The 18,218-nt window shown below is 43.2% G+C and overlaps 2 protein-coding genes across 2 annotated transcripts in view; one reads left to right on the forward strand and one right to left on the reverse strand.

Annotated features, from left to right (window-relative positions):
* The window catches only part of apba2b (amyloid beta (A4) precursor protein-binding, family A, member 2b), a gene marked incomplete at both ends in the record, with an annotated part of 55,677 nt that extends 46,606 nt beyond the window's left edge, over nt 1-9,071 (forward strand). The window contains 5 exons of the mRNA XM_083662186.1: nt 1,459-1,638; nt 3,857-4,069; nt 4,618-4,737; nt 6,824-6,964; nt 9,000-9,071. Of these exons, the coding sequence (XP_083518312.1) occupies nt 1,459-1,638; nt 3,857-4,069; nt 4,618-4,737; nt 6,824-6,964; nt 9,000-9,071 (726 nt within the window). The remainder of the gene's footprint in view (nt 1-1,458; nt 1,639-3,856; nt 4,070-4,617; nt 4,738-6,823; nt 6,965-8,999) is intronic.
* Nucleotides 9,072-10,665: 1,594 nt separating this feature from the next.
* On the reverse strand, nt 10,666-16,591 carry sord (sorbitol dehydrogenase). The gene is made up of 9 exons (XM_083662233.1): nt 16,441-16,591; nt 16,301-16,334; nt 15,645-15,809; nt 12,884-13,043; nt 12,419-12,537; nt 11,863-11,928; nt 11,581-11,759; nt 11,283-11,404; nt 10,666-11,066 (listed from the first exon to the last, which is right to left on the reverse strand). Exons 1-9 carry the CDS (start codon nt 16,492-16,494, stop codon nt 10,901-10,903), a joined length of 1,065 nt encoding a protein of 354 aa, XP_083518359.1. The 5' UTR covers nt 16,495-16,591; the 3' UTR covers nt 10,666-10,900.
* Nucleotides 16,592-18,218: the final 1,627 nt, after the last annotated feature.

Consider the following 18,218-nt stretch of genomic DNA (forward strand, 5'->3'; position numbering starts at 1 on the left):
CACTCATCTTTCAACGTCTCAAGTGTTTCTATTCTGCTTCTGTTATTGGAGCTACAGTGGTGCTTTAAAGTGTTTACGATCATATCTCCATCCCTATGGGGAACACAGGGCGAACTTTTCTCTATTTTCTTTCTTTCTTCATTGTCTCCCATCGTGAAACGAGAGAAAATGTTCTGACGGTTACACCTGTGTTTTCTAGTCTATTCTATTCTGGGTTTCCCTTGTCCTATTTTGATGGCAGCAAACCCGCCCTCTGCCTCTGTGGTGCCTTTGTAAGCCACATGGCTTCCTAATACAAGAAGACAGAAACATCAAATAGTGTTTGTCATTAGATTCTTTCTGTTTGTTACAGACACATCTCTACAGAGTTCTATTTCTATGTAAGAATAGACACAATCGGTAATTGGCAACACGACACTGGTTTCATTCTGCCTGGTTCCGTTTGTCTTGGTTCATGCTTTGCCTTTTGCGGCAGCGGCAGGAGAGGTGCTAGCGGGCTGTAACTGAGATGAAAGCCAATATAGCTTTTGACAAGGAAAATCGCTTGATATTGTCCTTTAAGTTATTCCCTGCCACAATAAAGCAGTGATTGCTTGATGCCACAGAATACTTTCTCCTCCAGCACCTTTATTGATATGTTATGTCTCTTTATTGATATGTTATGTCTCTTTATTGATATGTTATGTGTCTTTATTGATATGTTATGTCTCTTTATTGATATGTTATGTCTCTTTATTGATATGTTATGTCTCTTTATTGATCTGTTATGTCTCTTTATTGATATGTTATGTCTCTTTATTGATATGTTATGTCTCTTTATTGATATGTTATGTCTCTTTATTGATCTGTTATGTCTCTTTATTGATATGTTATGTCTCTTTATTGATCTGTTATGTCTCTTTATTGATATGTTATGTCTCTTTATTGATATGTTATGTCTCTTTATTGATCTGTTATGTCTCTTTATTGATATGTTATGTCTCTTTATTGATATGTTATGTCTCTTTATTGATATGTTATGTCTCTTTATTGATATGTTATGTCTCTTTATTGATATGTTATGTCTCTTTATTGATATGTTATGTCTCTTTATTGATATGTTATGTCTCTTTATTGATATGTTATGTCTCTTTATTGATCTGTTATGTCTCTTTATTGATATGTTATGTCTCTTTATTGATATGTTATGTCTCTTTATTGATATGTTATGTCTCTTTATTGATATGTTATGTCTCTTTATTGATCTGTTATGTCTCTTTATTGATATGTTATGTCTCTTTATTGATATGTTATGTCTCTTTATTGATATGTTATGTCTCTTTATTGATATGTTATGTCTCTTTATTGATATGTTATGTCTCTTTATGTCTCACTTCCTCATAGTGAAGTTATGTAGATGATCTAACATCTGACACCAGATGACAAACCTACGTTCACTTCTGTTTCCCGTCTCTCCAGGCTCAGCTCATAGCTCAGTCCATCGGCCAGGCGTTCAGCGTGGCGTACCAGGAGTTCCTCAGAGCCAATGGCATCAACCCCGAGGACCTGAGCCAGAAAGAGTACAGTGACATCATCAACACCCAGGAGATGTACAACGATGACCTCATTCACTTCTCCAACTCTGAGAACTGCAAAGAGGTTGGTTCACACGTCTTGTCGTGTGTTTTTGTATCAGGTTTGCTGCAGACGTGTATGTTTGCTGCAGACGTGTATGTTTGCTGCAGACGTGTATGTTTGCTGCAGACGTGTATGTTTGCGGGTGAGTGCATGAGAAGAAGAGGCGGAGACACAGTGAGAGTTTGTGTTGTGAAGATTACATTCCCTTTAGTTTTTCCACTTCCTCTCCTCACCTAGTTCACTTCCTTTACCTCACTTCTTCTTTCCTTAGCTTTACGAATTAAACTCCTGAATAATTCGTTATTTTGTTCACCTGTTGGCTCCCTCACTAAGGCCATGTTCACATTACAGGCAAATCTGATTTGCTGATGAAGTCATTAATCATCATTATCTTGATTGGTTTCCCAAATCTGATTTGGGAGTGTGTCCGCACTGCCACAAATCTGATTCTCAAGTCGGATCTGTGTGTCCAGACCTAAACAGCCTATCTGCATGGGTTGCTATGGTAACGACGTGGGCGCCAGTAAATACGTACGTTGGTGACGTGGTTTTCCTGCGCAGAAGCATTTGATGACGAGTTGCGAGTGACGTTCAAATCAGATGTGGTGGATCTGCGCGTCCACACTGAAGTCACATCAGTCAAAAGCAGATTGGAAACTACCTCCATACGTGATTTGGGACAAGTGACACAAATCAGACTTGGAGCGTCCAGACTCATGAAACCAATCTGGATAAAGTCATTAATAGGTCACTAAAGTTCACAAATCAGATTTGGCCTCCTAGTCTGAACATGGCCTAATTGTCCCCATTCATTTCACCTGAGTTCCCTCCTTATTTCAAGTCTGCACTCCTCCGTTTCCTTCCACACCAATGCACGGGGCAGCAGGTCCACAGGCAGCACTGCATTAAAGGGCAGCTCATGTGTTTTTTACCCATTGTGTGCTGAAAATAAATATAATTTAATCTGGAAAGCAAGTTTCTCTGGACCTCACTCATTCCACTTTTTCTGCATCCTGACCAGTGTTGGGCAAGTTACTTTCAAAATGTAATATACTACATATTACTAGTTACTTTCATTTGAAAGTAATAAGGTACTTTACAATATTACCGTACTGTCTGTGTAGAGTAACTTGTTACTTATTACACTACTTTTGCATTACTTTCGCCAAAACAACAGCAGCAGCAGAATGACATCGCTGCCCCGGAACCATCCCGAAAAATAATGTTAACCGCCTTGAAGTCAGTGTAAACAATCCAAAATTCAAAATGTTATTATTTTCCTTTGTTATTGTCATCTATAGTGGTTATTTGCATAAAAACACAGTTTGATTAGGAAATTATTCTATCTTTATTTATGTGCTTTGATTTTAAAAAATGTAACTCAATTTGTAACTTGAGTTACTTGACAAAGTAACTGGTATAATATTACTGAAATCCTATAAGTAATAAGTTATATTACTGAGTTACTGCTAAAAGTAATATATTACATGTAATATGTTACTTTTGTAATGAGTTACCCCCAGCACTGATCCTGACTGATGCCCATGGTGACAGTCAACTTAAAACGTAGAACCGTAGCCTCCATTACCGTTTGAATGTGTGTTTGTGGTGGAGATCAGACTTACATTCCAGTAGAGGAAGATGCCACACAAGCATAATGTAGCTGTAAACTAATTAGACAGATGATGAAGCAGATGGTGCAGTAAGATCTACTCGAAGCAGAGCGACTCTAGCGTTTCCTGCCCGGGGCTTTGGGAGCATCGTGAAATGAAACCATGAAAGAGTTCCTGCTGTCTCAACAGAGACGCGCTGCATGATGGCCACCAGAACACACCACTCCTAGATTGGAGCAACATGACCAATTTGTAACAAGACAGATTTTCATGCATTTTGCCCAAACGGGACCATCTGGGCAAAGTGGATAGGGGGCGCTATGGTGGTTAGAGGAGCCACCATGAATCCAGCTCATTGATGCTTACATATTAAGCAAGACACTCAAATCCCCAGCGGCTCCAGGGGAGGGAGATCATTTCCCTCAGGAATCAATAAGTATCACATTATCCAACAAGTACTTCACAAAGATGTCAAATGGACCAGATAAAGTGCTCTCCCTCTCTCTCTCTCCTCTCTTCTCTCTTCTCTCTTCTCTCTCTCTCTCTCTCTCTCTCTCTCTCCTCTCTTCTCTCCTCTCTTCTCTCTTCCCTCTTCTCTCTTCTCTCTTCTCTCTTCCCTCCCACAGCTGCAGCTGGAGAAGGCTAAAGGCGAGATCCTGGGCGTGGTGATCGTGGAGTCCGGCTGGGGCTCCATCCTGCCCACAGTGATCTTAGCCAACATGATGAACGGTGGACCGGCCGCGCGCTCTGGCAAGCTCAGCATCGGAGACCAGATCATGTCCATCAACAACACCAGCCTAGTGGGGCTGCCACTGGCCACCTGTCAAGGAATCATCAAGGTATGATTGGTCAAGTTTTTGTTTTGTTTTTCTCTCCAATTGTACTCGGCCAATTACCCCCTGCTGACCCGGTCGTTGCTCCACCCCCTCCTCCTGATACGTGTGCAGTGGCCAGCCGCTTATCTTAACCTGATGGCGAGGAGTTTCACAAAGCATGGGAGGATCACGCTATTCCCCCCAGTTCCCCTCCCCACAGAACAGGCGCCCTGACTGACCAGAGGAGGCGCTAGTGCAACAACCAGGATCCTCACTGGCTTCCCACCTGCGGACACGGCCAATTGTGTCTGTAGGAACGTCTGACCAAGCCGGAGGTACCGGTCTCTGCGGTGGTAGACGAGTGCTTTTACCGCTACAGACCCACCCTGGTGGAGGCAGTTTGAACCACAGAACAGCCTCAAATTGTATAAAACATGATGCTTTGGAAAAAACTAACCCCCAGCATTTCCTCCTCATTCATGTGTGTGTGTGTGTGTGTGTGTGTGTGTGTGTGTGTGTGTGTGTGTGTGTGTGTGTGTGTGGGTGTGTGGGTGTGTGGGTGTGTGTTAAAGGGCTTGAAGAACCAGGTTCAGGTGAAACTGAACATTGTCAGCTGCCCTCCCGTCACCACTGTCCTCATCAAGAGACCAGATCTGAAGTATCAGCTGGGCTTCAGTGTCCAGAACGGCATCGTAAGTCCTTCCACCCAACCTGAAAGGTCTACTCTGAGTTGATTTAAATGACATAAAATCAGATTTTTCAAAATAGCATCCCAAGTTTTGTGCAGTGTGTTGTGCTTTTCCCGTGGGAAATAAATAATTGGTATGCTTTATTTGTTTGGTATTTTATCTTTGTTACTACAGTATATGTGTATGTTTTACATCCTTGTCTCAACCTAGATTAATCTATTCATGACTTTATTTCCAGTATATCTAATACACTAAACAAACACTGTGCCAGCTGCTGTATCGTGATAAATTACTCTTGTTGACTCAGACAATATTTATACACCCTATACAGGCCCTCCTAAGGAATCCCATTATCCTTAACCCGGGTTCAATGTGATATCACTTTATCATGGTGTTGTGATGTACTTACACGTCCTCCAGCATCCTCTGCTCTCCTTTATCCACCTTATTTCTTGCTGCCATGATAACTTACGTGAAATATGGCTCCTTCTTCCGGTGAAATCCTCCCAGCTCCCTCCCACCGTTACGTTACTGACACGGACACAACATAGCCCGTCTGTAAACCATGATTCAAAGCTGCAGGCAGAGGGAGCAAATCACATCCAGCTTGGCTGAAAGTAGCCCAACTTGTTTAAAGAGCCGACAGATATGCAGTCTGATGTGTGCGTTACTCCACAGAGATATGCAGTCTGATGTGTGCGTTACTCCACAGATATGCAGTCTGATGTGTGTGTTACTCCACAGAGATATGCAGTCTGATGTGTGTGTTACTCCACAGAGATATGCAGTCTGATGTGTGTGTTACTCCACAGAGATATGCAGTCTGATGTGTGCGTTACTCCACAGATATGCAGTCTGATGTGTGCGTTACTCCACAAAGATATGCAGTCTGATGTGTGCGTTACTCCACAGAGATATGCAGTCTGATGTGTGCGTTACTCCACAGATATGCAGTCTGATGTGTGTGTTACTCCACAGATATGCAGTCTGATGTGTGCGTCACTCCACAGATATGCAGTCTGATGTGTGCGTTACTCCACAGAGATATGCAGTCTGATGTGTGCGTTACTCCAGAGATATGCAGTCTGATGTGTGCGTTACTCCACAGATATGCAGTCTGATGTGTGCGTTACTCCACAGATATGCAGTCTGATGTGTGCGTTACTCCACAGATATTATGCAGTCTGATGTGTGCGTTACTCCACAGATATGCAGTCTGATGTGTGCGTTACTCCACAGAGATATGCAGTCTGATGTGTGCGTTACTCCACAGATATGCAGTCTGATGTGTGCGTTACTCCACAGAGATATGCAGTCTGATGTGTGCGTTACTCCACAGATATGCAGTCTGATGTGTGCGTTACTCCACAGAGATATGCAGTCTGATGTGTGCGTTACTCCACAGATATGCAGTCTGATGTGTGCGTTACTCCACAGAGATATGCAGTCTGATGTGTGCGTTACTCCACAGATATGCAGTCTGATGTGTGCGTTACTCCACAGAGATATGCAGTCTGATGTGTGCGTTACTCCACAGAGATATGCAGTCTGATGTGTGCGTTACTCCACAGATATGCAGTCTGATGTGTGTGTTACTCCACAGATATGCAGTCTGATGTGTGCGTCACTCCACAGATATGCAGTCTGATGTGTGCGTTACTCCACAGATATGCAGTCTGATGTGTGCGTTACTCCACAGAGATATGCAGTCTGATGTGTGCGTTATTCCAGAGATATGCAGTCTGATGTGTGCGTTACTCCACAGATATGCAGTCTGATGTGTGCGTTACTCCACAGATATGCAGTCTGATGTGTGCGTCACTCCACAGATATGCAGTCTGATGTGTGTGTTACTCCACAGATATGCAGTCTGATGTGTGCGTTACTCCACAGATATGCAGTCTGATGTGTGCGTTACTCCACAGATATGCAGTCTGATGTGTGAGTTACTCCACAGAGATATGCAGTCTGATGTGTGTGTTACTCCACAGAGATATGCAGTCTGATGTGTGCGTTACTCAACAGATATGCAGTCTGATGTGTGTGTTACTCCACAGATATGCAGTCTGATGTGTGCGTTACTCCACAGATATGCAGTCTGATGCGGGGAGGCATCGCGGAGAGAGGAGGGGTCCGTGTCGGCCACAGGATCATCGAGATCAACGGGCAGAGTGTGGTGGCCACAGCACACGAGAAGATCGTCCAGGCGCTCTCCAACTCTGTTGGCGAGGTTAGACATCATGCTAACACATCATGCTAACACATACACACAGATATGTGAGGTTAGACATCATGCTAACACATCATGCTAACACATACACACAGATATGTGAGGTTAGACATCATGCTAACACATATATGTGAGGTTAGACATCATGCTAACACAGATATGTGAGGTTAGACATCATGCTAACACAGATATGTGAGGTTAGACATCATGCTAACACAGATATGTGAGGTTAGACATCATGCTAACACAGATATGTGAGGTTAGACATCATGCTAACACAGATATGTGAGGTTAGACATCATGCTAACACAGATATGTGAGGTTAGACATCATGCTAACACAGATATGTGAGGTTAGACATCATGCTAACACAGATATGTGAGGTTAGACATCATGCTAACACAGATATGTGAGGTTAGACATCATGCTAACACAGATATGTGAGGTTAGACATCATGCTAACACAGATATGTGAGGTTAGACATCATGCTAACACATACACACAGATATGTGAGGTTAGACATCATGCTAACACATACACACAGATATGTGAGGTTAGACATCATGCTAACACAGATATGTGAGGTTAGACATCATGCTAACACAGATATGTGAGGTTAGACATCATGCTAACACAGATATGTGAGGTTAGACATCATGCTAACACAGATATGTGAGGTTAGACATCATGCTAACACATACACACAGATATGTGAGGTTAGACATCATGCTAACACATACACACAGATATGTGAGGTTAGACATCATGCTAACACAGATATGTGAGGTTAGACATCATGCTAACACAGATATGTGAGGTTAGACATCATGCTAACACAGATATGTGAGGTTAGACATCATGCTAACACATACACACAGATATGTGAGGTTAGACATCATGCTAACACATACACACAGATATGTGAGGTTAGACATCATGCTAACACAGATATGTGGCATACCTACGCACACACATGTACGCATGCAGATGGACATAGATGCATAAAATAGACACACTTGTGAAAACACCTTACCCTCCTGATTTAGTTTTTTTGCTGCTGCCAATCGACTGATTTGTTACAAAAACATTTTTTATTACTATCACTGCTGCTTTCAAATGCTCAACAAAACTTTGTACCAGACATGTAGTCTCCCTGGTTCTGCTATTAGTATATCAGCTATTATTCAGCAGCTGTTGGAGCCAAAAACATGTATGCCGTAAAAAAAAAAAAAAAAATATATATATATATATATATATATATATATATATATATATATATATATATATATATATATATATATATATATATATATATACTGGCTCACTGACCATTTTTAAGGGACAGAGCAAAGGTTTGCCTTCTGCAAGGTATGTCGAGTTGTTTGGTGTGTGGAGCAGACGCGACTGGAGACAAAATCATGTCTGTATATTTTATACTTTTATATTTTGGTATTTTATACATAAAAAGTCTGCAGAATGTTCCTCTCAAGTGTGGTAACATCCTCACTGTTACGTGGGAGTGTCTGTGCTTGATTGTTCCTCTCCAGGCCCCTCCCCCCTGTGCAGGAGAGCACAGGTGTGCAGGAGAGCACAGGTGTGCTCACTCTGCCAATCAGAGAGCACAGGTGTACTCACTCTGCCAATCAGAGAGCACAGGTGTGCTCACTCTGCCAATCAGAGAGCACAGGTGTACTCACTCTGCCAATCAGAGAGCACAGGTGTACTCACTCTGCCAATCAGAGAGCACAGGTGTCACAGCACAGGTGTACTCACTCTGCCAATCAGAGGCTGCACAAAACAAAGGGGAACTTGTTATTGTGTCTCTTGTGCTTTGTTCTGCTTCCTTGTTTGTGTTGCATCAGGCTCCTGCTCTCGAAAGTCCTTTGAGACGTGTGCTTGTCATGAAGGACTAAATGAAGCTGAGCAAACACACACACACACACACTATCTCTCTCTCTCTCTCTCACACACAGTAACAAATACTGGAGTTTGCCAGTTAAATTGAGATTCCGATGTCATTTCTCACATTGGCAGATTCACATGAAGACGATGCCAGCAGCCATGTTCAGACTCCTAACAGGCCAGGAGACGCCTATGTACATATAAACGAGGGACAGGGACCATCCCACCTGGACGAGCTGTCAGCTGCTGGGATTCACGTGGAACGTCTCGAAGGGCAAACCCAGCTGACCAATGACTGGACAGGACGGCTTCTCCCTGCGCCCCCCAGACACGCCCCCCTGCTGATGACCCCCGTGTTGATCATGTCCCCTCTTTCCTGTGCTTCACATGAACATAACATGAAAGACTTGAGATGCTTTTCCCCATCTGACCAGCTGAAGAGTCGCTGTGTGTGTGTGTGTGTGTGTGCGTGTGTGTGTGTGTGTGTGTGTGCGTGTGTGGATATCGTTGATGTTATTTATTTGGTCTCGTCTGTGCTTGCGTGTCAGTAGTTCAGTGAGAATGTATAGACTGATTGAGTGAATGCATCACAGTTTATTTTTTATATTCATATAATATGGTAATTCTACTGTACTTCTTGTATACAATTTCATTTTCTTCCGTTTATTTATTTCTCATGTAAATAATATTTTTTTTTTGCTAATATTGTGAGTGAGAAAGGAGGTGGGGAAAAGGGCCATGCTGGCTTTGTATATATTGACTGAATCTCCCTGCTGATGTGATGATAACAGACAATGATAACGGCAAAGACACAATTTAATGTCAGTTATCATAGTAATTGCCTGTAAAAAGGGACGTCTTGGGGAATGACTTTGGTGTTTAAAACGTTTGGTTTGAGTATGCTAAGTTGATGATGTAAATCTATGTTAATCAAAGCAATGCTTGCAAGCAGGGGTTTTAAGGGAGAAAATGCCATATTCTTCTGATTTATTTCATTTTAGGGCAATACAAAAAGTTCAACCTCTGAACGGCACGTCACTTCAAGAGATGAGCAACTCTTTTCTAAATGTACAAACATGCAACTCTCTCTCAACACACGTTTGGATAAGAAGCAACTGAACAGAACTATTAACATGCATTGATTATGCTTTTGAAATCAAAGTCATGTGTCTGAAAAACAAAGTTGCAATTTCTCTTGTGTGCTATTCTACTGTGTGTTGTTTCATCGTTAGTGTTCCCGGGCTGAACCTCATGCATACTTATGAGTGGACTGTGAATGTACTGTGTGGTGTGAGCTGTTTCATTGCCATCAGCAGTATTAGAATGTCTGTACATAAAAAGAAACGTGTCTAGTATTGTGCTCATGTAAGAAAAAAAAGAAAAAAAACATGGTTGAATCATTGAACGATCGTCTTCCTCCTGTATGTCGGCTTTCAGCCTGGAGAGTGAAAGAGAGAAGTGACTCACACACTGTGACAGAAGAAGCCTTACCCCTGAGTAACGCTTTTACGATGCATTGTATGAACATGATCTGTGTGCATGCCTTCAAATAGTATCAAGTCATTGTGGCAAGATAATAAAATATAAAGATAAACCCGTCTGTTTTTTGTTTGACTGGATCAACCTACAAACTGTATGAGGCCTGACCGTACTGGCTGAAGGTATTCTATACTGATTTTGTATGAAGACTTCTTTCTGCCATGTGCTTCAATTCTGAGCCTCTGGTTCCCCCTGGTGCCTGAAGCTGGGTAGTGCAGGGTATGGCCAAAAGAAATTGAACAATTGCATTATATTTCGTACCACTTTATTTTAGTGATTAAATTTCAGTATTTCTTATATTAAACATTTCTGTACCATGAAAAGTATTTGACATTTTGAGCCTTTTAAAAAATTACAAATTCTATAAAATTATACACATAAAATAATTTAACCTGTTGGTGACAGAATGAAGTTTCTTAAGGTCAATGTCCTATATTTGTGAATGCCTGCCTGCCTGCCTGTCAGGCAGTTGTGCTTCACTGCAGCGGCTCGGGTCAGGGGTTCTGGTCGTTCTGGTCACACTTTAACATGACCTTGACCCCTTGGCCCTGACGCGTCGTCTCGAAGGCCTGCGCCGCCTGCTCCAGAGGGAAACGGTGGGTCACCAGCGGCTTCACGTTCACTTTCTTCGACGCCAACATGGCTATGGCCATCGGCCAGCTGCAACACAGTCAGACAAGTCTTTTACTGATGGGTCCTCTCTGGCATCTACTGCTTATTTTATAGATGGGGCTTGTGCTAAGGCGGTAGCTGATGTCAAGATGGCGCACCGGACTACAAGACACACTTTTGACTGAAATGTGAATGAACTGCAGTACAACCTGATTTGAAAAGCTCTGCTAACAAGAAAGGCAAAACAGGCTAGTATTTACTCACGTATTGCAGTAGCGGAAAACCCCTCTGATGTCCACCTCTCTGACGGCAGCGTTGAGCAGAGGAACGGTGGCCATCTCCGCGCCGAGACCCACCAGCACCACCACACCTCCGGAGCGGGTCGCCTGGTGGAGAACCACTCAGAAGTCACTCGGTTGATTTGACTGAATGAGACTGTTTGATGACACACAGCTTCCAGTACTAACAGTCCATGGACAAAGCTGTTATGTCTATCTGTGTGTGTACACAGAGTTAGTTTGTATCCTCTACATGCACATTTCAATGGTAAGTCGTCACGTACGTAGATGGCAGTTTGGACGCTGTTCTCAACACCGCTGCATTCAATGGTAATGTGAGGCGGAGCTCCCAGCAGGCCTCCGACAGTCTTGGCCAGATCCTGAGCTCCGCCCCCTTTCTTCACCGTCAGCGGGAAGTCGGCGCCCAACTCCTTGGCCAGCGCCAAACGCTCGGGGAACAGATCTGAGGACGGTTTACAACGGTACAGTGGATTACAGCCAATCAGAATCAGTCTAACATGCTACCGGCCGTTTGAGATGAAGTGTAGATTCATTGTATGTCCTACCAGTAATGACCACTTGTGAGGCCCCCATTGCCTTGGCAACGAGCAGACAGACCAGCCCAATAGGTCCTGTGGCAAGAGAGGAAATAAGCTAGGAATGTATGTCAAGATTACGCAAGAAATATCAAACACCCTAAGAAGATGTGTCAGTTGTTCATAAGCTGGAATTATCTAACATAAAAAGCACATGTTAAATATTAAGTCTGCTACCAGAGGTGTTTGGGTTCACTGGTTTTTCCCTCACTTGAGTTTTGTTGAGTCAGTATGATTCTCACTTTTGTGACTACTCTCAATACACAGTATGTGTTGATTTAAATACCTTAAATATATCATCCTTATCATTATAATTCCTTAAATATAGAATCATATAATGCTTAATCAATATAATGCTTATTGTATTTGTTTGCAGCATGCCGTGAAATGCCCATGCTGTAAGTTCCAAGTCGTCCGTCTACTACAGTCTAAACTTTAGTGGTGGGAGGTTTATATCAAGTCTGTGGTTTATATAAAGTCTGTGTTTGGGGTTTAGCAGTATAGAGAAATGACAGCACATTGGTACCTGCACCACAGATCAGCACAGTGCTGCCAAGAGATACGCCGGCTCTGCGACAGGCGTGAATCCCCACAGACAGAGGTTCAATCAGAGCTCCCTCCTCAAACGTCACATTATCAGGCAGCCTGGACAGGTGTGAGAAGAGACAGAGCGAGCAGCCAGAGAAGACAGGAGAGGGGTTATGTAAAGCAGGGAGAGAGAGAGAGAGAGAGAGAGAGAGAGAGAGAGAGAGAGAGAGAGAGAGAGAGAGAGAGAGAGAGAGAGAGAGAGAGAGAGAGAGAGAGAGAGAGAGAGAGAGAGAGATCATCAGTCATTATGCAACGTCCTGTGAACAACAACAGAACGAGGCTCCAGCCTGCACAGGAAGTGTGTATTCACTTGTGAGCCTGCACAGGAAGTGTGTATTCACTTGTGAGCCTGCACAGGAAGTGTGTATTCACTTGTGAGCCTGCACAGGAAGTGTGTATTCACTTGTAGCAGAAGTTGGCACTGTGCTTGTAGTAGCGGCACAGGTTTCCATCGTCGGGGGGCGTGGCGCAGAAGAAGATGGTGGGCGACAGGTTGTAGTGTCCCGATTTGAAGAACTCGTCCATCTCACGGGGCACGCCTGGCTCCACCGCCACTCTGTCGCCTGGAAAATACAAGCGCACGATTACAGCACGGTTACAGCACGGTTACAGCACGATTACAGCACGGTTACAGCACGGTACAAACGTATGAAATGACTTTGTATTATGTGGGAGATTCCGTGAGATCTTGTCAAAATGATGTTTTGTACATGGCATTTGTTTGATGCCTTTATCCAAAGTGCCTTTCAGTACCATGAAGGCATAGATTTAAATGTCATATCATAGTGGGTATGCGTAATGAAATAACAATAGTGGAAGTAGATAACAGAACCTATTTACATGATGATTATTGTTCTTTGAAACGTAAGGGCTTGTTTATCTTACTTATCTGCCGTGCGTTTTGTAGGCGACAGAGCCTTTGGAATTTAATAGAATATCTTTATTGGCTGGGTTTCCCAAAAGCTTCTTAGCGCTAAGAAGCTTCTTTGACCCTTCTTAAGGCTCCCGTAAGAAGCCAACGAAGCCAACGCGTTTCCCGATTGCTTCTTAGCCTAAAATTATCTTCCGTTAAGAAGGCTGCGTTTCCCCATAAGCTTCTTAGCGCTAAGATGATCTTTCCTTAAGAAGGTTTTGTAAGAAGGGTCTGGGGCATTCTTAACACCTTCTTAATGACGAAACACTGGCAGATCCAGCCGCGTCAGGCAAAAGGAGATACTTGTGTCCACTGTTCCTCTTGTGTTTTTCCCGTTTTCCTTTCTTTCATGCACCCTTTAGTGTTTGAAATTGGGGAACACTTGAAAATCTCCCCTGTATGTATGGTTACTTGTGTTTTAAATGTTTTACCGTAGGCTATATTCCTCTAATCAGAATGGATTCCTTTTATAATAAGAATGTTGTGGATTTATATAGCACCTTTCACAGAACCCAAGGTCGCTTAAATTCTGTAGTGTTTCTCGCAATTTTGTTGTATGCTGTGTATATAATCAATTTGAACTGCAGTCCATGTCTGAAATAAATAATGTTTAATAGAAGAAGTTCTTGTTTAACATGACCACAATTAGGTTATTCTACAACAGTGTTTCTCAACCACTGGGTCGTGGCCCACTGGTGGGCTCAGAGTGCCATCTAGTGGGCCGCAGAGGACCTCTCACATCGAGATGGTGGACAGCTCCAGTTAAGATGCTTCTTAACACTTTGAGTGCCACGGCCCTTGGGCAAAAGGTTGCTTGCTGTGCCACATAGGCCGCAATGCATTTTAAAACAGTCATATAATTTCTTTAATAATTACTATGTAAACACTGAACACGCACAAATAACGATGAGACTCTCTTCTATCACCTGCAAAAAAAAGTTTATTGATCCCATTTTCCGTTCTTTAGTTATGAGCCGGAGAAGATAGCTTGACTGAAGCAAAAACATCCCTTTTTTTCTACGAGCTGAGATAATGAGCCTTTTGTGAAATTAAACATTTCAAGCACATCACTGACTCTGAAGCTAATTTTCTGATGTCTGGGTCTGTCTGGGTGAAGTGTATGCTGCTCTGCGTGCCCCACCTCCCCCCCTCCTCCTCCCCCCCCCCCCCCCCCCCCCCCCCCCCGTTGTGGGAGGAGTGTCTCTCTGCTCTGCTCGGCTGTTTGCTTTGCGTGTGCTCAGCACTGGAAAAAGTCCGCTAGATCCAGCTTTTTTACAGCCGCGTGTACCAGCTCCCATGCTTCGAGTTGAGAATAATAACAAATCCACGGCTGATCATGCGAATGGGTGTTGCAGCGGACACGGAGGCTGTTGCAGCGGACACCGAGGTGCTCAATTGTGATAGCAGATTGGCTGCTGCAGGGGCACAGCTAAACGTTATGCTTCAATGAAGCAGCTGCATACGGACGGATGCGATGCGATTTCCTTTTTCCCCAATGACTTCTTCTGTGTTTTACTCCACGTTCTCTCATCTGGAGAGCGCTGTCGCCACCTAAGGGTTCTGTAAAATAGGTTAGACACATTCAATAGCTCTCATATTGTAAGAGGCGATGTAAGAAGCTGAGATGGACACCCCCCCGTCAAAAAAACAATTTCGAGTTATTGACGCCATTTGGCGTCGCTGGCACTCTACGGTAAATTTCTAATGACGCCATATGGCGTCGCTGGCACTCAATGTGTTAAGATCCTTCTTTAGCTAAGTGTTAAGAAAGCTGTTAAGAAGGCATTTGGGAAACACTTCTTTGGAGCCTTCTTAACTCCTTAAGAAGCGTCTTAACTCTTAGCAAGCTTCTTTGTTGGGAAACTCAGCCAGTCAAGTATAACGAAATTAGGTTGCGACACACAGGTTCTGACATGCACCACCCTCTACAGCTGAAAAATGAATAGAAAAAAAAAATCCAAATCGCAATATATATTTCTGTAATTTCCAAATCGCAGAGGCTGCAATTCGTTGCTTAAGAGAGAGTTGCGTCCAAAATGGATTTCTAAACAAGGTGTGTTAGAGTTGTGTTGTCAAACTCAACAAATCCTGCTCACTGACATCTCTTTTTATTTTTTATCTGATTTTTCCCAGTTTAATTTTGTTTGCAAGTTCTGAAAAATGTATGACAAGAAGAAAAACGCCATTGCAATATTTGTCAAATAATTAGGCTACTTTTTTTTTCTTCTGCCAATCACTTCCACCACCTTACCTGCTTTGAGGTGCTTGACTGCTGAGCCCACCTTCACCACGCGCCCAGCTGCCTCGTGCCCCAGCACCATGGGCTTGGTGAGCACAAAGTCCCCGATGCGGCCGTGCTGCCAGTAGTGCACGTCTGAGCCACAGATGCCAACAGAGTGCATCTGCAACAAAACATCTGGGTGCAAAACAAGGACACAATGAGGATGGATCTGTATGTAGATGCTTTTTCATATCAAGCTTGATATGAAACGGGTTGAGAATCACTGCTAAATGGTCCTATAGGACGCCTGATTTAGTCCACATCAGAGCCATGGACATTGGACACCCATATGATGAGATGTCAGCTCTCTGAACCAAATCTTTATTGACAGATATGATTTTGCCCAGAATTCCATGACTATCTGTAGGCATATTATTGCAGGTAGAGAGATAACAGTGAAACTACAGTATGATCAAAACATTCAGTGATTCGTCTACGTTCTCGAATGGTGTTATCTTCTTGTAAATTAAATTATGCTGAAGTTTACACTTCATCAATTTGCTATGGACCCCTGGAACCCCTTCAAGGACCCATAGTGGTTCCCCATTTTTCCTACAGTTGTTCTTTGGAGAAAACAAGGTTGGAATATGTTTCATAATTTGAAGTAAGTGATGCTTATCTCATACCATTAGGTCCTGGCTCTGGGATGGGGCGATGCTCCTGTGAGAAATTGGCAATGCAACAAATGTCAGTTGAGCAACACCCAGAGTTGCAACTAAACTGCAATAGGAATTGTTAGTGCAAAAGATCTGTCATATTAATATACCAGCCGGAGGTCTCCTTGTGCGTGCAGCACCACGGACAGGTTCTCCGTCTCCATGTGATGCTCAGAGCAGCGCTGCTGGTCGGGAAGGTAAAAGGAGGAAACAGTCCAGGATCCAAAGACAAGTTTTTAGATGAGCGGTCTTGTTATTCTCCTGTCTGTCATGCGGACTGGAGCTCAAAGTACAGCTTCCTGAAGCGGTGGGGGCGGGTTCCAAAACAAAGCCTGCGATTGGCCAAACACCCCCGAGGAATAGTCCATTACAAAATGGGGTGAAGGGTAGTGTGCACAAACAAATGAACTAATTTTCTCACAACTAATATCATACCCTACTATTGTGGTTTATTATGCTTACACAGTATGTGCGGTTAGCATATTGCTTTGCTATATTGCGTCCGCGTGTCCATGATACACCACCATGCCATCTGCACAGAAACCCTTTAAAATACTTCTAGCCATGCTTCTAGCACACGATCACGTGTCCCATGTTTGGCCAATTGAAAGCAGGCGCTACATATCCAGGAAGTGTAAATCAATTGTAAACAGAGCATTTTCACCGTGGAGTGGAGAGACAGCGAAAGTCAAGTCAAGTCAAGTCAAGTTTATTTATATAGCCCTAATTCACAAGCATGTCTCAGAGGGCTTCACAGAAAGTATGTCTAGCTAATTCTAGCTAACACACAGTAACAAGAATATACAGAATAAAGATAACATTTGAACAATTGATAATATAGAAAATATAGGAATGAGGGGAGAGCAGAGGAGAGCGCAGGAGAAGGGAGAATAGCAGGGGGAATGTGAGAGAGTGATGGGGTGGGGAGGGTATAGGAGGTGGGGAGGAGCAAGAGGAGAGAGCAGGAGAGGGGAAGGGAGGGGAGGTGTGGGGGAGAAGAGAGCAGGGGGAGGGAGGAGGTGGGGAGAGAATGAGCAATATAGACGGAGGAGAGGGGGGAGGTGGGGAGAAGATAGGAATGTGGAGGAGGAGAGAAGGAGAGATGGGGGTGCAGGGGAGGGAGAGCCAAGGTAGAGAAGCAGGGGGAGCGTCCCACATCTGAAAGTGAAGTTGCTTTAATGGCAGAGTTGGTGTTTTACTGCATAGCCGAAGACACAGGAATGAACCTAGATCCTAGAATGTCTGCTACCGAGCCGCTCATCACATCGAGACAGACCGAGAAAGAGGTGAATGGCATTTCAACACAGGTGTGTAGGCTACAGCAGTGGTTCTCGAATGGGGGTCCGGGGACCCCCAGGGGTCCGTGGCACTTTGCAAGGGGGTCCGCGAAAAGTTTTCAGGAAAATACAAATAAAAACTCTTTGTTGTTGTTGCAAAAGCTTCATAGTTCAATGAAAATATGTTATGCTTTAAATCTAAAATGGTTCATCATGGAGAACATTCTAATCTAATAAACCTATACATTTAAAAGTCAAGCATGTTACCATGGAAACAATTGAGCTTAGCCCAAAATCACAAATCAGAATGAGGGGGTCCCCGGTATATTTTCTATCTTGTAAGGGCTGAAAAACATTTGAGAACCTCTGGGCTACAGCATTCAGTAATTAGCCTACATCTTTGTAGTCCTCACCAGTGTTGGGGGTAACTCATTACAAAAGTAACATATTACATGTAATATATTACTTTTAGCAGTAACTCAGTAATATAACTTATTACTTAGGGTTTCAGTAGTAATATTATACCAGTTACTTTGTCAAGTAACTCAAGTTACAAATTAAGTTGCTTTTTTTTAATTATCAAAGCACATATTTAAAAATAATTCCTAATC

This window comes from Poromitra crassiceps, assembly GCF_964638095.1.
Source record: "Poromitra crassiceps genome assembly, chromosome: 28".
NCBI classification, from domain to species: Eukaryota; Metazoa; Chordata; class Actinopteri; order Beryciformes; family Melamphaidae; genus Poromitra; species Poromitra crassiceps.